Genomic DNA, 25,821 nt, shown 5'->3' on the forward strand with positions numbered 1-25,821 from the left:
GACTAGAAAAAAATCCATTTAGCCAAAGTTTACAAATTCACACTGCAACTTATTTTGGTTTGCATTTTTTTTTGTTGTTGTGGGTTTTTTTTTCCAGATTAATTCTTGTTGATTAATTGCTTTACTTCTTTTCTTCATCCTCCTTTTCAATAAATATTAGGCAACAATTACTGACACTGTAGTTAGTGCCAGAAATTCCAGTAGAAAGGCATAATCTCTATAACCATTAAGCTCATGATACAATAAAAAACAAAACATATAAACAAAGGTAGTTAGGGTAGGCCCCTAGTCCAGTGACTGGTATGCTTATCAGAAGCGGAAAGGACACAGAGGAGAAGGCCACGAGAAGTTGGAAACAGACACTGCAGTTATGCTGCCACAAGCCAAGGAACACCTGGAAGCTAAAGAGATAAGGATGGTTTCTTCCTGAAAGCCTCCAGAGGTGGAATGGCCCTCCCTGCTCACACCTTGATTTCAAATGCCTAGCATCCAGAACTGTGGGATTTCTGTTGTTTTAGGACACCTAGTTTGTAGGACATGTTTGCACCAGCCCTCGGGAACTAACACAGATATGTGGACCTTGAAGCCACTGTGGGACATCTAAGTGGAGAGGTAAAACAGGAAGATTAATTTGGAGATATCAAACTCCAGTTTGGGCTGAAGATAAAACTTTGAGGAACATTAGCATATGATTGAGCAATAAAGTCGTGACGGGGCTGAGATCATCCAGAGAAGGTGAATTAGTCTAGAACCAAACCTTGAAGAACAGTAACCTTGTGGGAGGGGGTAGGGATGGAAGTACTCACAAAGGGAGAACGAGATGAAGACTTGAGAGGCAGAAGGAAGGTTGGGACAGTATGGTGTCACAGAGGCACATGCAAAAAGTGTTTCACCAGCTAAGTGAAACAGTTTGAGCAAGTAAGATAAAGACCTTGTCCAGTACATCTTGGAAGAGACAATCCAGGGCATTTAGTGGCATCGTTTTGGGGGGTGACCGACAGATGAAAAAGTGAATCCAGGAGGTTGAATGTGAAAGGGAGGAAAGCTACTGAAACTGGAGGTAGATAAAGGATTAACAGGAAGGGCTTTTTGTATGACTTAATCATCAGTATTTGAATTCCCTTACAGATGATTATGTTTTTTATCTTGATGTGTAGGCAATGAAGATAAAATAAATAAAACAGTTCCTTATTGTTGGCCATAAAACTACTACTAAAGTATATATAGCAAGACAACTAGAACATGTTTTACAGATACAAATCTGAAAAGTCAGTAAATGAGAATCTGTTGTTGGTAGAAGTTTTCTTCATAATTTATAAAGAGGGAAGTTGTAGGTAGGATAGCCTCTTGAAATGCCAAACATCTGACTCATAGTGGAGATGAAGAGCAGTGAATGACCCATGAAGGAAACTTATCTTATTGTTTACATACAGGGCAGAGAACATTCAAAGCCAATAAGGCATCAGTCTTGTCACAGCAAAATTACTTTAATGAAGGTGAGTCATGGTGCCACTCAGGGAAATGAATCAGGTACCCGCATGCCCAATCTTCTTCATAACTTCAGTTTTTATCCTCTTTTAAATTAAAACCAAAGTCTGGTAACAGCTAATGTCTCTGTAGAATAAATTTAGCTAAATGGAAATATACAGTGGCCTAAGAAGTAAAACAACAAAACAACAAAGGGATGCAGTTTTTCCAGTAAGGAAAAAGGAAGAAAAAAGAAAACAGAACCATTACTTTAAGTGTTAATGTCATGCCTGCTGGCCCCAAGGACTTTTAAATACTTTTATTGTGTCCTCTATTCCAGCTGATTTTGGCACCTTCCCACTATGGAATAACTCCAGTAGCTTTTCCTCAACATTGAAGTCTTAGATATTGTGCCCAAGGCTCCTATGGTTTTCTGCTCAAGCCAGGAAAGTGAGGAACATCCCTGTCTCCACTCATCCCCTCTCTCCCTTCAGCTTCCATGTCATCACAAATCCTGTGAATTCTACATCTCAAATACCTCATTTCTCTTCTTCTCCAGAGCTACAGCCCTGATCTAAGCTGCCACTGACTCCCCTGTGCCAAGTCTCACTTCTACTGTCTCCTCTCTAAGAGAAGCCACAGCATGGCTAGAGTGAACTTGGAAAAATGCAAACCAGATATCATTCCGCTGTTTAGAACCTTAGGTGGCTTCCCACCAGGGCTACAGCAAGCCTGTTTGAGCCTTTGTGAGGGATTTGAAAAAAGTAACCATCCCCTCTCTGCGATAAGTAATGAATGAGTCAGATTTCAGACCCGATTTCCGCCCTGGTCAGGCTTTGTATGCAGTGCAGAAACTTAGAAGAAAACTCAGTCTCTTGAAGACGGCTTGTAAACCCTCTACAGCCTTGTCTCTGCCAGTCTCTGTAGAGTCACCTCTTGCCAATCTTTCACTCATACTTTCTGATCCTGCTGTCCTGGATCAGTTTCAGTTCCTTGAACATATCGTGTTCTCACTCACATCTTTGCCAAACCTCCTGCTGTTGGGAAAATCTTTTCTCTGTCCAGACAACTCCTGCTCACTTTTTAGGTCTTGACAGAAATATCACTTCGCCTCATAGGACTTCCCACACCTCCTCGATTAGAGTAAGTTTTCTTGCCACACCCACCCCAGAGCATTGAACTGTGCCCTTGCCTAACACTAATTAGGACATTATGAAATTGCTGGTGTAAAATCTGCCTTCTCTGATGAACTCTCAGCTCAATAAGGGCAGACTTTATTTGTTCCCTACTGTATCATCTGTGTACAGTAACATGTGTGACACATAGTAGGTGCTCAAAAAGTATGTATTGGCTGAATAAATAACTAAGTGCATTAAAAAGCCTGGAATCCTTGTAGCAGCATAGTGGGAAAAGTTTTGTCAGAAGATGTAGGTTCTAGTCCTAGCTCTACCACTAACTTACTAGTTGTGTGACCTTAACTACTATGAACTTACTTTCCTCATCTTCAAAATTGTGATAATGCTATCTGTCCTATTTACCTACAAGGTTGTCTTGAGGCTGAAAGTAGGTGAGAAGGGACAATATTTATTGATTGCCTACCATGTGCAAAGTCTTATGCTAGGTTTGGCCATCTACGTTCTTTCAAAACAAATAAAGTGTCTCGGAGAGGTTTTCATTCACCTAAATATTACTGTAAGTGACAAAAAAATGACTTAAGTCCAAATTTTTCTGGTTCCAAAGTCTCTGCTTTCTTTTCTTTTCTCATTTTCTTTCCTTTCTCACCATATTGTGTCAATATCCATTTGATTAATTATTCAAGTCATAGGACAAGCACAACTTGTTCTGCGAAACCATCTCTGACTCTCCGAGGCAGATTTATACACTCTTATCTCTAAGCTCACATTATACTAATGTAATAGCAGCAGACTTTAATTATTGGCTTACCACAGATTTTTTAGAGAAGGGACGGTGTCTTTTTCATTATTATATGCCCAGTATCTTGCCTGGGTTTTAGTACTTTGTAAGCACTGAGTATTTGCTAAATAAATAAATGAACTTTACCTAGTATTATTAATAAATTTGGTAATATAACTAATTTTATTTAGCGTTGATATATAGTTTTATATTTAATTTTTTTTATTTTTAGAGAGAACGGGAGAGAGAGAAACATTGATGTGAGAGTGAAACATCAATCGGCTGCCTCCTGAATGCCCCCCACCAGGGACCAAACTTACAACCTGAGCATGTGCTCTGACCAGGAATTGAACCGGCAACTTTTAGGTACACAGGATGATGCTCAACGAAATGAGCCACACCGACCATGGCTATATTTACTTTTAACCAACCAACAATTAGGGTCTCAACCACAATGGCTTATATGATTGGGTTGCTAAGATAGTATAATGAACATATGACACCAGCACTTGTCAAATAATAAACATCTGGTTTTAGATAAATATATTAAAGATAATTTTAAAGAACATCTAATAATTGCCTAAAAGAGAATATATCAAATATAAGGAATGGGGAAATGGTTCTGGCTCATTTTGAATTTGATATACTAGTTTAAATTTTCTATATGGAAACTTCAAGGAATTAATAAAAAGTTAGTAAATAGCAAACTACTTAGCCTAGAGAACTTGACATATTATTTATAATTAATAGTAGAAAGAAAACCCAGTTGCACATTAATGGCCTACAGCACATCAATAGACTAGAAAACTAAAATAAAGTCGAAAGTTTCCTTTACATTTAAAGGAAAATGAGAACTATTTACTTGATACTCAAATCAAGAAAAGAAATACAAAGAAATACTTCGAACTTATGTAATATATGGTCTAAATCCTCCATCTAAGACAACAGCTTGTCAAAATGCTAATTATTAGGAACTGAGAGATTTGTTTAGCTAATAACGCTTCCTTTCACATGTGCTATGTGCTTTCCAGAAGGAAATCTGAAATCTATTATTAGCTTCCATAGTCAACTCCTGATTATCTGTGTTAATAAAGAGAACACAGGCATCTGTGCTAATAGAAAGAGTGTAGACATAAAACAGGCTTGTTTCAGATCTAAAATGGTGGATAATACAAAAATTACATCTTTGACTCTGGAATAAATGTTGATTCTTTATAGCATATTTGTCTTCCTACTATATGTCATTAGTTTTTCTAAGGAAGGAGAACAATGCCATGGAAAACTCATATATCATGCAAGTAAGAGGTCACTCTAGATCCTGTGAACTGCTGGCCAGAGATTAGAATTCTGTGAGTAGTATTCATTCTGCACATTGGATTTTATTTCATTTTATTTTATTTTTATCCTCACCTGAGGATATGTTTATTGATTTTAGAGAGAGAAAGGAAGGGAGGGGGAGGGGAGAGAGAGAGAGAGAGAGAGAGAGAGAGAGAGAGAGAGAGAGAGAGAGAGAGAAACATCTGTGTGAGAGATAAACATCAATTGGTTGCCTCCTGTATGCTCCCTGACCAAGGATCGAACCTGAAACCTAGCTTTGTGCCCTGAATGGGAATCAAACCTGTAACCTCTTGGTGTACAGGAAGATGCTCCAACTGATAGGGTCACCTGGCCAGGGCTGCACATTGTATTTTGATCATTACTAATATGTTATAATTTCTCATCCTCAAGGTTCCTGGTCCTAATACAATATTTTCAAGCTCACACATGGCTAATACAGAAACTAGCAAAAGCAATGGTAGAAAAAAAAGTTCTGGGAAAGAAAAAAAAAGTCATAATATGCCTTGTTTTGACCTTGTGTAAGAACAGACATCACTAAAGTTTTCCCTTCATTTTAAAATTAAGCTTTGGATATTGGTCCACTAAAAGAAACACAGGAAGGAAATTGGAAATTAGTGCATACTGCAGATATAATGCTTTCTAGAGTGATATAAATGATTTTGGCAATGTTGGGTCAACTACATTATAATTAAGAAAACTGAATAGCCTCCCAATGTTAAATAACTGCTATCTTTTCATCTGTTAAATCAGATCAAATATATAATAAAAATTTACATTAAAAATGACATTTCTCTCTGAGGCATTTTAAGAAATAACCAATGAAAAGTAGGCTTTATGGCTCATAAGAAAGCAACATAGTTAAGAGAAAATTGTCCTGGCCTTACTGTATAGATAGAAATAGGCTCATAGTAGGGGACAGTAGTCCAACAAACAAATGCTCAGTTATTCAATCATTTACCGCTTATTGCCACTATTATAAGTCAGTCACTATACTATGTGCTGGGAGTACATCTTAATTGAAAAATGGTCCCTGCATTTAAGGAACTCACAGACAAAGAAACAAATATTTTCTGCCCAGGTGTGTTAAATGGTTAGAGCGTCTGCCCATGCACCTAAAGGTCATGGGTTCGATTCCCAGTCAAGAGCATGTACTTGGGTTACAGGTTCGATCCCCGGCCCTGGTTGGGGCAAGTGCAGGAGGCAACCAATTGATGTGTCTCTCTCACATCAATGTCTTTCTCACTCTCTCTTTTTCCCCCTCTCTTCTTCCCTACCTTCCACTCCCTCTAAAAAATCAATGGGAAATATATCCTTCAGTGAGGATTAACAAAAAAAAATTTATATAAAATAACTAATAGTAAAGGTGTGTTAAGAGTGCTAAGGGGGGCACAAGGATGGAAGAATTTCTGGAGCTACAGAAGGCTTCACATGTGAGATTACCATTAGCCAAATTCCATACAATAACTGAGGTTTACCAGGTAAATTAGATCGAGAGGCAGTCCAAACTGACGGGAGTATACTCTAAAAGAACAATGAACTCTAAGGACAGTGTTCTTAGGAGCACGTGATGTACATGGATAGAAGTAAATAGAAACCTACAGCCAGATTATCAAGGATCTTATTGGGCATGCTAAGGCATTTGGACATTCTCATACAGACCTTAATTATATCTTCCAAATTCCATCATCTTTGCCATAAAATGTATCATAACTATGGGAATGATACCCCATCACCTTTGTCATTGGCTAGTAGCAAGTTACAGATCCCCCACGCCCCCAAAGCGGGTGGCGGGGGGCATCACACAAAGGTGTGGATACATGGGCGTGAATCATGAATCCATCTTAGAATTCTGCCTATCACAGATGCCAAGAGTCAAGTAGAAAAGTTGAAATCACTACAGCCCAGAGCCAGGTAGGCAGGGAGCTAGTGGTTTATCAGGTAGGTAGGAAGTTGACTGGGGGAATGTCTGGAACCAGTTCTGTCCTGGGTTGGCTCACTGTGGCATGGTGCATAACAGAGAAGCCTGTATTTAAAGTGCTAGGGCCCTAGCTGGTTTAGCTCAGTGGACAGAGCATTGGCCTGCGGAATGAAGGGTCCTGGGTTCGATTCCAATCTAGGGCACATGCCCGGGGTTGCAGGCTCAATCCCCAGTAGGGGGCGTGCAGGAGGTAGCCAATCAATGATTCCCTTTCATCATTGATGTTTCTATCTCTCACTCCTTCTCCCTTCCTCTCTGAAATAAATTAAAAAATATATATTGAAGTGCTAGGGCCCAGGTAAACAGCACACAGTGCACCAGCCCAACCCAGACAGGTGTAAAAACAGGGGGACATGTTCTTCCAAAAGAAGACTGCAGAGATAGAAGATGTCAATAGAGAAAAGGGTCTGGCAGTGTAGAAACTGCAATTGAGGGTGGCGTAGACCTGGAAATAACAAGCTTTTTTCTCCCACCATTTATATTTATAGTCAGCTTTCCTTTTACCATTTTACATTTCGCTCTAATGATCACAGATTTTTCATACAGATATAAGTGATAACAGGGAGCTTTTCCCAGAGCTGTAAGTGGCCTGATAGAGAAAATCAGGAGAGAAAAACTATCGAGCAAACAAGCAGACAAGATAATTAGAGAGAAGATCTACGCAGCACTGAATTTGAGTTGCAAAGAAAATTCCAGCTAACAAAGCAGTTATATTTTCACACAAATTAACAGAAGGTAAAAGCAGGAGAAAATTGAGTTAATAAAAGATTAAATGGGGGCGGGGGGGACGGGAAGATTTTCAACACAAAAACTCTGAGACCGTTTCTCTCTTGCCTTTGCTGTAACTGGCTCTCCCTGCAGGGACACAACTTCCAGGTTTTGCGGCCCTTCCACCCCAGGACACGAAAACTGGGGCAAGAGCAGATGGGAATTCCAGCTCTGCTCCTCTGCGGGTTGACCTGCTTGTTCTAAGCAACGTTGTGGATTTAAGATTGTGGCTGCCTGGCTGGACTCCGAGCACCTGGCAGCTCTGTGTTCGCACTGAATTCTTAGCATCTAGGCTCTGCTCGCGGCCCAGTAATAATACCAATACTGATAATAAAAATGGTCACAGTTATTAAGCCTTTATGAAGCTACGTTAATTAAGCATGTGTTATGTTCAGGTATTTTTTTTTTAATTTAGTGGCACCCACTCAATCAATTTCATAGGGATAGTATTTTTCAAAGAAGATATTAATACATTTCCATTCTTAAATTGAATTCCTTTGGAAATCTCTCTTCCCCCAGGTCTACACTGGAGACTTAATTCCCAGAAGAGGAAGGATACAAGCCTTTGAGAAATTTGAATAGGGAGGGTAGGGAAGTAGATCTACATGTGTGTCCTGAACGTTTCCTTCTGGGCTTTGGCCTGGAGAGGTTATAGTGTAATAAGTAGGTAATGGGAGAACATGCGGAGAGAGGGGCCCAGGCTCCCAATCCCATCCAGATTCCGGGCATGGCCACTTCTGAGTAAACTTGGTAGTACCACGCGGTATAGACTAGCGGGGTCTTGAGGATAAATCTGAGCTCCTTGTATTTTCCTTAATTACGAATGAGACCCAGAAGTCTCTGTGGCCTCCAGGAAGGGCCTCTGAAGTATCTGGGCTGAAAGTCACTTAGGCCAGCCTGGCAAGGTTGCTATGGTGACTGCCGCAGAGGCTAGCATGGACGGACAGAAGTCAGAGTGACAGACTTTAGAGGGCCCACCTTCCCACTGAGGGATAACCTTAAGTGAACGAGCCAAAAAGCTGGCCCTAGCCACACCCACCTCTACCTACTATCCCTTCTTCCATGCTAATCTTAGGCCCACATACTAGCCATTTGCTAGGAGTTTAAACAAAAAGCTAACTCAAACTTTCTCCACTCTCCTTAATTGTCTGATCTCTGCCCTCATTGGTCACTCTCCAAGAAAGACTTTGCTTTAGTTCACAGAAAGAAAAAAAAATAGGAGACTTCACATAGGAAAAAAAAATTATATCATTTCTCTCTGCTTACAAACCTGCCAATGACTTCTCACTGCTCTTAAGACTTTATCTTAGGATGCACGCCAGCATCCTGAGCACAGCTTCCAAGACCCTGCACAACTCTCACTCCCTCGGTGGCCTCACAATGGCCATAATCTGGACAAATCAATGTGTCTCTTCTCTGGAAGCATTGCAGACCCCACATGAGGTCAATCACACTCTTAGGTCCTTTCATGGCCCACTGGACTTTCTCAGAATGCCACACACTGAGTAAACATGTTTATTTTATGCTGTCCAAATAAACCAACAGTCTTATTTCAACTAGTTACAGTCAGAATCACAAGTTCCCACCCAATTGCATGCATTAAGTAAATCGCATTATTCCAACATCTAACTATGGAAGATATTTTCATATTTTTAAGTAATTGAAATAGTGTGTGTGTGTGTGTGTGTGTGTGTGTGTGTGTGTGTGTATTTGATATAAAAATTTGACATTTGATATAAAAATTATTTCCTTTTGGCTACCTAAAACTTAGTCAACTTAAACTACCCAATTTAACAACAAATAATCCAGATAATTTATTTAATGCATTTTTTAAATAAAATAAACCACAAAGATATAATTAACACAAAATTCCCACTAACCCTTCACTTCCTCCATATCAGCTCACCCCGAATCTCAGCGTGGAGCTTCCACATCATCTCAGCTACCCGGCTCTGGCCTTTGTGCTGGCTGGAGGCCAGAGAGCCCCTCCGCTGCCTGCGTCCAACGGCTGCCGGAATAACACTGCCCCAGCTTCAGGAGGCCTATTTCCAGGCCGTGTGAACTAATTAAAAAGAAGGCCTTCATTTGCTTTCTGGCAATCCCCAAGCAGCGTGAAAGGTCCACGCCACCTTCTCCATTCTAATTTTAGTTCTTTTCTAATGTTTCTTCTCCCTTGCAGAAAAGCATCTGAAGCTGCTAAGCACTTAAAAGCTTTTGTTTTTGTTATTTCTATCATTTGGAAAGAAGTTTTCTCCAGCAGGAGGTGATGATTGGAAACTACTAATGAAATTGGAGATAATTATTTATCCAGGGTAGTTAAATTCCTAAGCAGGTGTCCAAAAGTGCTAGTCAACAAAATTCTTCATAGAGCTTTCTGGAAAACAACTTTGCATAAGGAGGAAGCATCTTTTATTACTGGTGATTCTCAGCTTCTTTTCCCTCAGCAGTTCACAGCACACCTGTCCAGGACATTTTCATTGAGGAACTCGGAACTCACAGGTCACTCCTTGTGGGCTAAAGCACTGATTCTCAGTCTTTTAAAACTGATACCCTTTAATTTGATAAATATAAAATTACCACATAGCTTCATCCCACCCTTCCTTATCCCACTAAAAAAAATCCCTCTCAACTCAGCTTATCTACTTGATTATTCAATAATGTTTCAAATTAAAATGTCCAAAACGGAGCTTCCTCATCTCAACTCATATCAAGTCCATCCTTACAGAAGTCAAAAGGGCCAAAAATCCTTGAGTCACATCTTTGGTCTCTTTCATTTTCTCATACCCTACCACCCAACCCATCCAAAAAATGTTACTTCTACCTTTCAAATAGATCCAGAATTCCACCACCTCTATTTTAAAAAACTGTTACCCAAGGAAAAGGAACACAATGGCAACCATTAGGGGTACCTACTAGACTGAAATACTTTATCACCTACACTCTCAGATCACTCAGAAGTTCATGGTGAAGGAGATCCATGGTGGTCAAGATCAGAAGGAGAATCATGAGGGAGTGATCCTGTATGGAACACCCCTCTCAGGGAATTAAGTGATTTGATGGAAAATACCTAGGAAATCAGTGACAGAACTGACACTGGAACTCATCCTCTTTCCATATATTCTATGTGGTAGCACCTGCATGTGCAGGTTCTTAAATGCAAAGGATAGCAAAACATCGATAATAAAATGCTAGTGTAAGATAATAAAATGCTAGTTTTCCCAGGAGATAAATACCTACCTAAAAACTTTACTTTTTGATGTAAAACAATCAGCACTATCTTTCCTTACTCATTATTACTAAATATCAGTCCACTCTAAAACTTTTGATGTAACATGGAGGTGACATATTACATTAGGAAACCATAGTAACATGCATGCTATCTGAAATTGTTTCAACTGTTAAAGGTTAGATTTTAGTTCTGTTCAAAGGTCAGGCCTGAAAATATCAATTTTGAAATGTGTGGAAAATGATAATTTCTCCACATATTTTGGATGGTGCCACTGAAATCCAGACAGCAATATGATGTGTTCTTATCCTTTCCCACTGGTGGTCAGAGTGGAGAGAAGGCACTAGCCCCATAACTTCTCTTACTCTTAATTTATAAATAAATAAATAAATAAATAAATAAATAATAAACATTATCTATCTCAAAGCATTGTTGAAAATTTTCAAAATTAATCATTAAAAAAACACACCAATTAGTACACAAAAGTAAAACTAAGAAAGATTTTCCAAAAGACAAGTATCAATGTCATTTTTCCCATTTTAACTTTTTAAATCTGGAATGAGTAATTCAACTAAGTATTAATTAAGTATGAGTTATATGCCTACAACCCTTCCTGGGATTCACATACCACTTTGATTTACAAATTATGTCCCATCTCTCCTCTCCTGGAAACTTGTATCTGGTACAAGGCAGACATACACTAAATGCCCATGCTCACTGACTAATACTAGGTTTCACTAACATAATGACTACTACTAATAGTTACTAACATTTATTTAACACTATGTACCTGACACAGCACTAATCACTTTACATGCATGACTGCACTACAGGGCAAGCTAATCTAATTAATTAATTGTTAATTTAAGTCTATAGATAAAATCTATAGCATAAAGAGGTTAGTTTCATAGCTAGGTAAGAAGTTCAGTCTCATAGTTAGTAAACAAACTTAGGCAGCCTACAATGTATCAGGGACCCATCCATTCTAAATCACAAATCTAGAAAGAGGAGAGAAGACAATAAATAAGTACGCAAGTGAACAATATAATTTTAGTTAGTAAATAGGTTCTGAAAAAAAAACACAGGATGATTTGACCAAAGTAACTAGGCAATGTTGAAAAATGTTTAAGAACATGGACTCTACCACCAAGTTTGAATCCCAGCTCTGTTATTATGGGCTGTTATTTAGTTATTTAGCTTCTTTCTGTGTTTCCTTGTCTATAAAAAATAACATCTAATTCATGTAACAGTTATGAGGTTTAAATGAGTTAATATGCATAAAATGCCTAAAACAGTGCATGAAGCATAGTGTTAAGTATTTGCTTAAATACTTATTGCTTCTTAATATTAAAGATATTAAATTCAAGACATTAAATATTTATAATAATTATAAATTAAAGTTAATATTGAAAACATTATGAAAAATATTTAAACATTTGCTTAAATACTATTGCTTATTAATATTATTACTATCGTTCTTTTTGCATCATTGTTACTATAATTATCATTATATTGAAGGAACCTGGGACAGCGTCTATGAGGAAGTACATTTGAGTCAAAACTCAAGTGACACTCAGTCACATGAAAATTTGAAGACAGAGATTTTAGGCAGCAGGAACCAAAGTACAAAAGCCCCAGAGCCAGAACGCCTAGCAAAGACCGCCCGTGTGGGCCAGGATAGGTTTGCAAAAGGTTAGGTTAAAGAGCTAGTTAGGAGCGAGGTTACAATGAACTTCAGTGGCCACAGTAAGGAGTTGAACTTCATTCTAAGTTCAGTGAGAAGCAATCTAGCATCTTAAGCATGATGATGACATGCTTTGATTTATATTTTGTAAATATCAATCTGGTTGCCATGGAAAGATTGAAGTATAGCTTCCACAGAATATCAATCTCACCACTTCCATTAATCATTATTTTTAAAAATCTTAGTTGTTTTCCTAGGGGAAAATAATTCTCTGGCGAAATTTTTGAAATAATTTTAGTTTTTAAAGTGTTCATAAAAGCGCAGCCACTGTAAAGGACTTAAATAAGTATATGTGTATTCTTTCATATAGTTAGTTATACACACACTCATTTTGAACAATAATCACATGGAATACACACATGAACAATAATTTATGATTCTAAAAGTCATACTAATTATATATACATGGTTTTCAAATAATATCTCTTTGAAGAAAAGTGGTTGAATAGTTTACTTACTTTAAATTAGACATAAACAGAAGATATCCTTTAGGCCCCACTTCTCATATTTCTGTCCACCAGTCATTAGCTCCTAGCCCCCAAAGAAGGGAAGCATTGGAAATCTGATTGGATGGAACCAGGTATGTTTGACTACTGGGTGTGGTTCCTTTCCTAATCTCCCCTTTACCTCCCGGCTTATCTTCACTAAGTTCACTTTGGTTTGAGTAGATTGATAGCCCACTTAGACCACACTGTCCTACTTAATCTTCCCCGATAACCTTGAGCCAAAGTCTCTAGCCTCAGAGCTAGATGGCATATATTGATGAGTTGCTACCACTATGTGGAGAGGGTAAATAGTAGTGGTAGAAGAACATTTCTAGGTCTCTGGTTTTTCCCCACTACCATAATAGCATTATATCATCATCTTTAATATCTAATGCCTAAAAGGCCATTAATGTATTCAGAAAGAATATTATACCCACACTCTGACAAAAATCATAAAGCCCTACATTGCCTCACATGTAGGTGATCAAAGAACCCAGCACAATTTGTACAAAGGATTCCTCTTAATGAATCCAACTCATAAAGGCTTTAGTTTTAAAAGTTGAGAAATATAGCTGCATAAAGTGAACTGCTTTACCTGGATGGCCAGTTCCCTCGTTCTTGACCTCTGCGGTTCCCACAGAAGAGGTGGGTGGACTAACAGGAGGGCTGGAAGGGAAGCTTGTACACCCTGTAGACGTGTTGATTTCAAAATATTCTTGGTTATGATTCATCCGATGAAAATCCAGAGAAGACACAATAGAGGTTCGTTGTTTAGGCTAAAATAAATGAGCATGATGACAGTATTAATATGATCATGTTCATCTTTAGCCCCATCTCCCCATCAGTTTAATCTAAGTGATGATTTTTTTTTCAGTTAAACTATCTGGATTTATACTTAAAATATAACCGTGCTTTACAGAGGGACACTAAATAATCCTTTAATAAATTAAATAATGAAAAAAATATTTAATGAAAAACTATGATGGCATAGTTGATTAAATAATTTAGACTCTTTGTTAGGTTTCTCCAAAAGTATGTAAAAATGTAGTGCGCAGAATTTCTCTTAATGATCAATTTGGAGAGTTGCAATTATAAGTCACCTTTCAATCAACTAACATTTATGAAACATCTGGCATTTGCCAGGCCCTGAGGATATAGAATCTAACAATAAAAGGGATCTCATGACATTGAAGCATTATTAGGGCAATTCTATTTTTTTTATTCTTTATATAGCCCAAGGAACGGTGGCATTAGATATTGTCCCCAAGTACCATATGTTGAAATTCTATCATCAGAATTAATTAAAGTTATATAGGGCATTTTCCAGGATCCAAGAAATTCTATCATCAGAATTAATTAAAGTTATATAGGGCATTTTCCAGGATCTGCTTGGTATTTGAGGTAAACTTTGATTTTATTTTTTAAGGGTTTTAATTAATCCCCAAATAGCAAGAAAAGTCAACTTAAAAATAAAAGTTAAAATCATGGAGTAATGACACCTATAATCTACACCGTCAGTAATGGATTATTCCCAATAGCAGTTTTCTATTTTTTCCCCATAGTTTTAAATATGTTCACTCTTTTTCCCTGCCTAGAAGAGCTTCTCACATAGTCCTTCAAAAAAATAAAAAAATAAAAAGATTGCAGTCCTTTTGGCTATCAGAATTGTGTGCATTTCCCAAGAATCAATTCAAGTATTTTTACTTTTTATTCTTCTCATTCATATTACTGAAATAGTAACAATCTCACAATAATTAACAAGAGGTTAACTGCAATCTCTTTACAATAAGTTTCTTTCTCCAAAGTACAATTACTTTTGGTTTACTAATGTTTCCATTGGCCTCAAATATCTGTTAATTTAATCTGTACTTCACAGATTGTTTTCCTGCATGATATTTCAGCTGCCCTGTCTCTTCCAGATCATGGTTTTTAAAGTAGATATCATCTAGTCTATAATCTAAACTAAATTATACTGAAAGTATCTTTATTTTACAGGTTATTTTTTTATATAAAGGGTAAAAATTATCACAATATGTTTTATTCTTTCACCATTGCAATATTTTAATGAAAAAGGTTGAGAGGCATAAATATTGTTATACAAGAAACTGCAAGTCATTTACTATTATGCCACATCAACTCAGTAATAGAATTCAAATGAGTACCCACAGGACTCAGATGCTTTTGAAGTATGGAAGACCAGGGTTCAATGTCAGCCTTGGTTTCTCATGAAATGTCTGTCCTTGAAGCTGCTGAATCTCAGTTTCACATTCAATGTTCTTTCCTCTAGACTGTATAACAGCAATTAAATGGCATGAACTATGGGCGGCTCTCCCAATAGAGCAGCCCACACCTCTGTGACTTTCTAAATAAACTTTCTCTTACAGAAAACAAAGTCATGAACTATGACACTAGCTGCAATAAAAATACAGGCATGTCCATTATCTTGGTCTTGTTTTATTGTGCTGTGTTGTGTTTTTGTTTCACTTTATAAACAGGCCATAAAACAAATTTTTATAATTTTCCTTGTCATAAACTTTATAAAGGTCAAGTTAACTGATGTATAGGACTTCTTTACATTTAAATGTTTCTTAAATAAATGTTTCTGAACCCGGACCATCCAAAGTTCTATTTATATGCAAACACAATTTGTTATGCATAAAAGAATAAAAGCAAACAGGCTATATATATATTTTTTTGCTACATGAATTCATTATACAGATATTTGCTGAGTGACTAAATTGCAGATACCAAGGTAAGCACTGTGGTAGGAACAGATAAATAGGACATTGTCTCTACGGTCCAGGTGATAATAAACTTTTGTTGGAGAAAGAATGGTGCATGAAGAAAGAGATAAGCCACCCAAGAATTATGCTTCAGTATAATATAGTACAGTGAAAAGGACTATGACAAGTGGAGGGACAGAATATAAAGGGAGCCCAAAGATGGGTCTCTACCTTAGGGAGGGAATCAGGAAAGGCCTCCATGAGCAGGTGATTGGTGGCTGAGTTGAATCCTGACGAAGCAGAGGTGGGAAGCATGTGGTAGGCAGACAAAAGAGGATGGGAAGAAGGGAAGTACAAACTGTAAACAGTGGGGGTGGCTATAGTGCAGAGTACGTGAAGGGAGTGGTGGGTTCAAGATGTGGCATATTGTAAGTTGCAGGAGCCAAATCATAAAGGGCTCTAAATGCTATGCCAATGAGTTTGGTCTTTAACGTGAACATTTAAAAAAAAAAAACACTGAATGATTTTCAAGCAAGTTTTTCATAGCTGAGTTTGCATTTTAATAAACTTACTTTAGCAATTTAGAGAATAGATTGGTCAGGGTTGGACTTGATGAAGGAAAACTAATTAGGAGGATGTTATAGAATTCCAGCCATGACATAATGAGATCCTGAGTAAAGCAATGGCAACAGGGTTAGAGATAGCAGATGTTTTTAGGAGATGCTAATGAGGTTAGCTTTTTAGTCTTGACATCTTATTGGATGGGAAGGTTGATTTTTAAGGGAGGAGTCTAGGGTGACTCACATATTTCTTGCTTGGGTAAATACCAGAAGATAAGTTCTTTAATGGGAAAAACAAATGTATACACAGAAGTTTGAAAGATGTATGCTTGTGTGCTCTCAGGACTAAGTGTAGACTGTCTAATACATGGTCATGCAAATCTACATTTTATTTTCCCTTTCTTTCTTTGAGCAGAGTGCTATGATCTCACTGCAGCATAACTTCAAATAAGATATCTGGAGAAAGGGAGCTAGGCTAATAGAAATTTGAAGGGAAGGAATCATTGATCAGTGATCACCTGACCCCATTCTTTTTAGCCTCTTCAGAACTGTCCATCTGCTATTACCCAGTGTGAGGACCAATGAGTGGAGGTAATTGCCCAAAGCTCTTTGAGCATCTGAGGTAATAAAAAGGAAGAATCATTATGGATCAGCAAACTATAGCCTCTGGCCCACATCTGGCCTGCCTCATGTTGCTGAAAATAAAGTTTTACTGGAACACATCTATGCCCATTCATTTACTTTGTGTCTAAATGGCAGAGTGAAGTTTAGACAGAAGCCATATTATCCACAGCACCTGAAATATTTACTGCCTGGTCCTATAGAGAAAACATTGGTCAAACCCTGTTCTAAGAGATCATTTTAGTGCTCAACAAAACCATAAGCATAGGTTCCCTGTTATTTCCAAGCCTTGTGTGCATTTAGCTTGGTGACAGGTAACTAATTCTGACTAATCAACTGTCTGTAGAAGTTTGCCTTCTCCAACTCTCTCTTACTCTGCAGATGATGTAGTTCCAAGATGAAGGAGGGTCATTCAATCCACATTGGACCTTTAAGAAGTTGAGGTAAAACCTCCTTTATGTTAAACCACTGAGATTCTAGGTTGGTCTGTCGTGTAAGCTAGGACTACCTAGCCCCGTGGTCGGCAAACTGCGACTCGCGAGCCACATGCAGCTCTTTGGCCCCTTGAGTGTGGCTCTTGCACAAAATACCACGCCTGGGCGAGTCTATTTTGAAGAAGTGGCGTTAGAAGAAGTTTAAGTTTAAAAAATTTGGCTCTCAAAAGAAATTTCAATCGTTGTACTGTTGATATTTGGCTCTGTTGACTAATGAGTTTGCCGACCACTGACCTAGCCTAACTAACACAGAATCAGTGGATCAGAGCGATTAAATTATTTATTCAAGATCACATAAGTAGCAAGCAGAAGGGCTTCAAAGAGAAGGAAAGTCCATGTGTTCACATCTAGACACAAACAAATGGTGCCTCAAAACACAAAGCACAAGGGCAGGATTAAAGAAATATCTGCATGGAGAAATGAAATAATAATAATAGGAGAAATAACAAAGAGGTAGTAGCATTATTAAAAATGGAGATGGGCCTGAAATATTCCCTTTAATACATCCACTTAAAAACAAAACAAAACACTATCCTGATGGAATCCTGCCAAGCCATTCAGTATAAGAAAGAAAAGTGTTTTCACAAAAACGTTGAAATTACAAATGGAATTTGCCAAGTTTCAATTTGTAAAATGAGTTGCACTTGTGTTCACTGTGATTCCTCCTTTAAAACATCTCCCTCCCTCACCTGTGGTCCAGCGCTCATCTCTCCCTACTTTCCCAAGGACTTGCTCCCACACATATTTACCTCAGAATCAGCAAACTATAGATCTTGGGCCAAATCCAGGCTTCTGACTATTTTTTAATGATAGGGGAGTGGAGGGGGGCAAAGGAAAAATAATATTAATGGCAGGTAAAAATTACATGAAATTCACATTTAAGTGTCCATAAATAACATTTTATTGGAATATTCATACTATCACAGCAGAGCTGAGCAGTTACAGCAGAGGCTCTATGACCCACAAAGCCTGAACTACTTTATTCTCTGGTCCTTTACAGAAAAAGTGGGTCACCCCTGTGATAGATAGAGTGATTAGGACATGTCTCTGAGGAGCGGAAATTGAACAGATACACGAATGACTGTGAGTCAGGACCAGCTCCATAGAGTTGTTGGAACCAGTGCAACGTGAAGATGTGGGGCCCCTTGTTCCAAAAGCAGATATGAAACCAAGCTTTCCTTTCTCCCGTGGTCTCTTTCTAGGTCTGTCATGTAGTGTTAGTTGCTACTTAATGTCTCATTCCCTTGGGCACTGGGACACTCACAGGATGAGAGCAGATTCTCACAGGCACCCCGAGGCTCTGTCCTGCCACTTGGCGTGTGCACCTCATCTCCATCCTCCCCATGTTCAGGGTCTCACTGCTAAGAACACCCCCGATAAGGTGGGGAGATGGTGGGAGGTGAACCACAGATGAGCCAAGGCTCCAAGCCCCAGCACAGGCTCCATGTTCACACAGACTTCACTTAGAAAACAAATCCTATATAATAAAAGTCCAGCGACCGAACGACGGAATGATCAGAACGACCAGTTGATATGACACACACTGACCACCAGGAGGCAGGTGCTCAACACAGGAGCTGCCCCCTGGTGGTCAGTGCACTCCCACAGTGGGAGCACTGCTCGGCTGACCTGGATGAGTGGCTGCTCCCACAACAGGCCGATCCCCGCAGGCCACGCCCCCCCTACCAGTGCACAAATCCTGTGCACCGTGCCTCTAGTTCAGAGATAAAAATCATTAAGAAATGTAGACAGTTGACCAAGAGCATTAAACCCCAAGCATGAGGCCCTTCTGAGAGTGATGCCCATTGGGACTGCATTGGTCCCACATCCATGAAGCCATTGGCCATCTTAAGTTATTACCTTAAAAAGGGTAATGTGCGAATTTACTGGTGTCACATACAGAATGGCATGCATTTCCTACCCTTACTTTGGATTCTCTTAATCAGAGCCAATTACCATAAGAATCTCTTTACATCCAGTAAAGATGTAAATGAACTGATATATTCTGATACAACCCTAATAATTTCATGGCATTTCTGCAACCCAGACAGATACGATTCATTTTTGAGTAAAATAAAAACACGCAACTCCTGATTAGGGTGAGAGCTAGGCAATGTGTGCATTTACTTTCAAGTGTTTTCTGGATTGGGATGTAACTTTCAAATATCCACTTTTACGTTTCCTCCTCTGTTATTTTCACATTACTTAAACTAATGGACATTTTTAAAATCCACTTACTTGGATTTAAAATCATTTGAATTCACTTAATTTCATTATAAAGGGACCTCATCAACCTCCTAATAAAATGTCAAGTAGGACTAGAGGGACATTCTGGTGTCAGTACAAAGACAAAGTGGTGCTAGAAAAAGTCAATGGTGGTAATAAATTATTCAAGCAAATCTCAAGTTCAGAATGACTTCCAAGGGAAGATGGCTGAAAGACAGAAAATTAGCAAGTGACATCCATAAACATATGTGGAAATGACAGACTCTCCATTCAAACACCGAACCATTGATAAATTATGTCAAGTCAATGGTAATAAATTAGATGCTTTCTTAAATTCTTTCCAAACCTGAGATGGAGGTGGCATGGTAAAAAAAAATGGGAAGCTAGACCAGTAGTATTTTCTTTTAGAATTTTAATCAACCTAGAATATTTTTTGTATCTGGTATATGGCAAAAAAAATTTAATTCTAAATATTTTCCCCCAAAATGATAGCCTACTAGCCAATACCATCATATCTTTGCTGATTTGAAATGCTACCTTTATTACACTAAATTTCCAAATATGACTGGCTTTACATTGCTGGACTGGACTACATTCCCACTGATCTACTTGTCTATTCCTGTGCTAATATCACACTCTCTCAATTACTGTTGTGACTTCTCCTACTTCTAGAAATTTTAGTAAATGGCTTCTGGATTTCTTTGACTCTTCCTCTTTTTTATATTTTGGGAGTATTCTATAATTTGGTGTTCTAGAGCACTCCCCTTAATTTGGTCAAAAAAATACTAGTGACCATCAGCCATGTTTCAGATATTATTCTAGGCTCTGGGGCTACCTCAGTTAACAAATAAGATAAGGCATGAAATTTTGAGGCATTTTTTTTATGACTTTAGGTGTAACAATCTTATTTTTTTGTGTAACTTACAAAGTGATCCCCCAATAAGTCTAGCTTCCACCTGACTTCATACATAGTTATTACAACATTATTGATTATACTAGCATTCCCGTTGCAGGAAAAATCCTGCAATAGGATTTCCTGCTGCACTCTACCCCGCCTCCCCTCCTCCCTTGTCACCCGCCCCGCCTTCTCCTCCAGCCTGCCTGCTTTTCCGTTCGCCCCCCGGCCCCGCCTCCGCTCCACCCTTGTCACCCGCCCTGCCTCTCCACCAGCCCGCCTGCTTTCCCCTTCGCCCCGGCCCTGACTTCGCTCCTCCCTTCTCCTCCCCCCGCCCTCCCAGCTTGCTTGCTTCTTTGAAGCTTTACTCCCTTCTGCAGCTCTTGGCTTCTTTCGACGCTGTCTCGATATGCAAATTAGCCGCCATCTTTGTTGGGGTAATTTGCATACTCGTCCTGATTGGCTGGTGGGCGTGGCTTGGCTGGTGGGCGTGGCTTAGGTGTAGCGAAGGTGCGGTCAATTTGCATATTTGTCTATTATTAGATTAGATTCCCTATGCTGTACTTTACATCCCCATGACAATATATCATTAGTCTAATGATCCTATTTTTAATTTTCAAAAAAATTCATTTTAAAATAGCTTTGTCTTAATTTTATGAATTCAAGAACTTCTCAAATCTTCCTGAGGATACTGATTATAATATTTTTCTTGCATTAACTCTGTCTTCTCAGAGGTTATTTACTTTGTTCGTTGAGCTTGGTTCCTCTCTTTTCAGTTGAACTTCTTTCAGAAGCTCCCAAATGCCTCTGATTATACCACTGTCTGGTTTTCATCGCTGCTATGGAGTCATTCTTATTTGTATACTTATTTTACCATTCTAATTGCATTTCAGGAGAGAGAAGATGTAAACAGTTGGGATCAGTTCACCATCTTGAGTTAGAATTCTCCTATTTCTCAGTCTTGATCACTTTTAAACCTGTATGGAGAGGGAGTCTAGACAACAACTCGGTAGGGGTAAATATTATTAAACTTTTATTCAGATGTCATACAAATGGAAAATAATATTTTCTTCTTTTCAGTAAAAGGGAAAAAAGCCTTAATATGGAGTACAGTTTTTTTGTGTTTGTTTTTATTTTGGTCACGAATATAATAGTTGATATGATTAAGGCTTATTCTGAAGATATAGAACTTCTTATCTTCAGGTAAGCAATATACCATTCCTCTGCTATATATATTATGGACAAACATAGACAGGCAAAAGTGGGTGTGAGCAAATATCAAGTACCCAAGGGGAGGTAACACGCTTCTAGGAACTTAAAATTTGTTATCTCATTTAAGCCTATAAGATTGGTATTGAAAGTAGCTATTCCTCGTTCTATTTTGCAGTGAACTTGACATTGAGAGATAGTCTCACAGTTAACAAATGGGAGAGCTGAAATTAAAACACAGTTATATGGAATTTTAAATTGCTTCTCCCCCCAGCCCCCCGCCAGGACACCACACTATAGATAAAACAAAAAGAAGCAACATAAAGTACAGGTAGAGCAAGAGCCTAATAGCTCTTGAGTTTCTATATTTACATCAACGAGCAATTTTCTTACTCTCCAGTCTACTGACAGCATTGATTTTTTTTTAATCATTGTTTTAAAGGGTGTTGGAGAAAATACAAGTGGGTGCAACACAGAAACAAATGGAATCTAATTCAACTATGTATTAAGCCCTACAGTTATTCAGTGTTGAAAGGCACAAATTTTTAAAATCTTTATATTTTATGCTTTTCTCTATTAATTCATTTCATTCTATATAGAGATATTTGGCTATGGATTAACATATATTATCATCTTTTATTGAAAGAAACAAATTATAAAACTATTAATACATCTGTAGTATTTAACATACATAAGCATGTGTAAAATTTTTAAATGAAAAATATGTAATATATGTTTCTTCATATGAGTTTCTTCATACAAGTTATTCAAACCTGAATTGGAAATACTATATATATATATATATATATATATATATATATATATATATATATATATGGAGAGGGAGTCTAGACAACAATTTGGTAGGGGTAAATATTATTAAACTTTTATTCAGATGTCATACAAATGGAAAATAATATTTTCTTCTTTTCAGTAAAAGGGAAAAAAAGCCTTAATATGGAGTATATATATATATATATATATATATAGAGAGAGAGAGAGAGAGAGAGAGAGAGAGAGACATGAAAGGGTATTAGAAGTTTTGGGTTTTATTTAATAAAAGTGTTGTTGCTCTGGACTGAATATAGATATTAAAAACCTAGAGAATGTTTTTTTACCTCCAAATCATGAAGTTGATTCTCAAAGAAGTTTCTCCCAGCATTAAAATAGTCATGACTTTCTTGCAAAAAATATTTTTGAACTAGGTATTCAAATATTCAAATATCTGTTTTTCCAGGGTCACTGTACCATTTTACTTTCCACAAGCAATGTATGTGTTTCTCCATATACCTGCCAGCATTTGGTGTGGTCACTACTTTTCATTTTAGTCATTTTGATAGATGTAGTGATAGCTCACTGGGGTTTTAATTTGCATTTCTCTAATTGTTAGTGATGTTGAACATCTTTTCATGTGCTTCTTTGCCACTTGTATATACTCTACAGGGAAATGTCTCTTCATGTCTTTGGCCCATTTTCTAATTGGATTGCTTGTTTTTATATGACTGTTTAGTTTTGAGTTTCTTTATATATTTTAGAAACTCTTATTTAGCAGGTGTGTGGTGTACAAATGCTTCCTCCAGTCTCCACTTGTCTTTTCATCACTTAACAGTTTTTCATGAAGCAAACATTTTTAATTTTGAGAAAGCACAATTTGTCAATTTTTCCTTTTATGGATAATGCACTTTACCTAGCTCTAGATTCAAAAAAGTAACTCCTATAATTTTTTTTCTAAAAGTTTTCTAATTCTACATTTCACATTTAGGACTGTTATCCATTTAAGTTAATTTTTGTTTAAGGTATGAGACTTAGGACAGATGTTTGCCTATGGATGCCCAATTGCTCCAACACCATTTGTTGAAAAGGCTATCTTTTCTCCATTGAATTGCTTTGACACCTCTGTCAAATATCAATTGGGCATATTTGTGTAGGTCTATTTCTGGGTTCTCTCTTCTGTTCCATTGTGCCCATCCCTTTGCTAATATAGTCTTGAATACTGTAACTATAAAACAAATCTTAACATTGGGCAGACTAGTTCCTCCCAGTTTATTTCAAATTTGTTTTAGTTATCCCAATTCCTTTATATTTCTATGTAAATTCTAAAATAATCTTTATATATCTTTAAACAATCTTGCTGGGATTTTGAGAGAAATTACATTAAACTTGTATATCAATTGGGGGAGAATTTACATCTTTACTATTGAGTCTTCAAATCCATAAACACTCTCTCTACTCTTATTTGCATTTTTTATATCTTTTACCACTATTTTATACTTTTATACACAAGTCCTATACATGTTTTGTTAGATTTATCTTTGCTTTGTGTGATTATAAATGATATTGTATTTTTAATTCCAGTGTCCATGTGATTGAGAGTTTATAGAAATGCAATTGATTTTTAAATTTTTTTTCATCCTGTGACCTTGTTGAATTAACTTATTAGGAGGGTTGTTTTTTTTTTTTGTAGATTCATTGGAATTTCCTACCTAGACAATTATGACATTTGCAAATGGAACAGTTTTATTTATTCCTTTCCAATCCACATGCCTTACGCCTTTTTTTTTTATTGCACAGCCAGAACTTTCAGTGCTATGTTGAATAACAGTGATGCATGAGTGAACATCTTCATTTTGTTCACATTCTGAGGAGAAGCATTCAAATTTTCACCATTAAATATTTAAATATTAGCTATAGAATTTTTATAGATGATCTTGATCAAGTTGAGGAAGTTCTCTGTTGTTTCTATTTTTCTGAGATTTTTTTAAAAATCATGAATGGCCCTAGCTGGTCTTGCTCAGTGGATAGAGCATCGGCCTGTGGACTGAAGGGTCCCAGGTTCGATTCCAGTAAGGGGCGTGCAGGAGGCAGCTGATCAATGATTCTCTCTCCCTCTTCCTTCATCTCTGAAATCAATAAAAATATATTTAAAAATCATGAATGGATCTTGAATTTTGTTGATGTCTTTTTCTGCTTCAATTGATCTGCTTCAACGATCATGTGGTTTTTCTTCATTAATTTTCAACCAGTCTTATATCCCTGGAATAAACTCCACTTGGTCATGGTGTATAATGCTTTTTATATCTTGCTGAATTCTACTTACTAATAGATGGTTAAGAAATGTTGTGTCTATATTCGTGAGGGATACTGCTCTGTGGTATTTACTTTTTGTGTTATTGGGCCTTTTTAGTGTTTTTGTTTTGTTTTGTACTGTCTGATTTTGGTATTAGGGAAATACTACCTTCATAAATGAATTGCAAAGTTCCTCTCTTGTTTCAGGAAAAAAAAATGTTTAGAATTGAACTTAATCATCCTTAAGCCCTGACCAGTGTTGCTAAGTGGTTAGAGCATAGGTCTGTGCACTTGAGGGTTGCAGGTTCAATGACCACCATAGATCGGGGTGCGTCAGGGAGGCAATCAATCACATCAATGTCTCTCTCTCTCCTCTCTCTCTTTCTCTCGTCCCCTCTCTCCCATCCCTTCCACTTCCTAAAAATCAACAACAAAAAAATATCTTCACTCCTAGGGTGAGGATTAAAAAAAAATCTTCTTTATCCGTTATAATTCTCCAGCAAAACCAACATGTTTTTCTTGAAAGATTTATAAATTATGAATTCAATTTCCTTAATAGCTACAGGACTATTCATGTTACCTTTTTCATATTGGGTGAATTGTGCTAGTTTGTTATTCATTTACGCTAAATTGTCAAATTCATGTGGGTAGAGTGGTTTGCAATATTCCTTCATTGACCTTTTAGTATCTGTAGAGTCTGTAGTAATATTTCCTGTTTCATTTCTGATATAGGCAATTTGTGTCTTTGTCTCTTTTTTTCAATTTCTGTTTAAGAACAGCAGGAGGTAATTGTATAATGATTTATAGAAGATATGTTTTGAGCAGCCAAAACAGGAAGCATATGCTACTGTGTGCATGAGAGCAAAGAATTTTTTACAAATAAATGTGCAATATGCATTGCTTTCTAACCCACCAAAAGTCATTCTGCTTTCCAATTCTTACTTTACATCATTACTAATAATACCTCTCATTAAATACGTGCTGTGTCCGGCATTCTACAATATACTTTTCATGCAAATACAACCAGTGAAAAGTGAATATTATTTATCACATTTTACAGATTGGGAAATTGAGACTTTTCAAAGGATACTCAGTAACTTTCAAAGA

At 37.4% G+C, this 25,821-nt stretch overlaps 1 protein-coding gene across 4 annotated transcripts in view; it reads right to left on the reverse strand.

Moving 5' to 3' along the window:
* The window catches only part of ANKS1B (ankyrin repeat and sterile alpha motif domain containing 1B), an 808,746-nt gene that overhangs the window by 501,188 nt on the left and 281,737 nt on the right, over positions 1 to 25,821 (reverse strand). For all 4 annotated transcript variants that reach the window (XM_054719390.1, XM_054719389.1, XM_054719388.1 and 1 more), the window contains exon 12: positions 13,516 to 13,696. In XM_054719390.1, coding sequence (XP_054575365.1) covers positions 13,516 to 13,696 — 181 coding nt within the window. The remainder of the gene's footprint in view (positions 1 to 13,515; positions 13,697 to 25,821) is intronic.

Source organism: Eptesicus fuscus, chromosome 7 (genome assembly GCF_027574615.1).
Source record: "Eptesicus fuscus isolate TK198812 chromosome 7, DD_ASM_mEF_20220401, whole genome shotgun sequence".
Classification (NCBI taxonomy): Eukaryota; Metazoa; Chordata; class Mammalia; order Chiroptera; family Vespertilionidae; genus Eptesicus; species Eptesicus fuscus.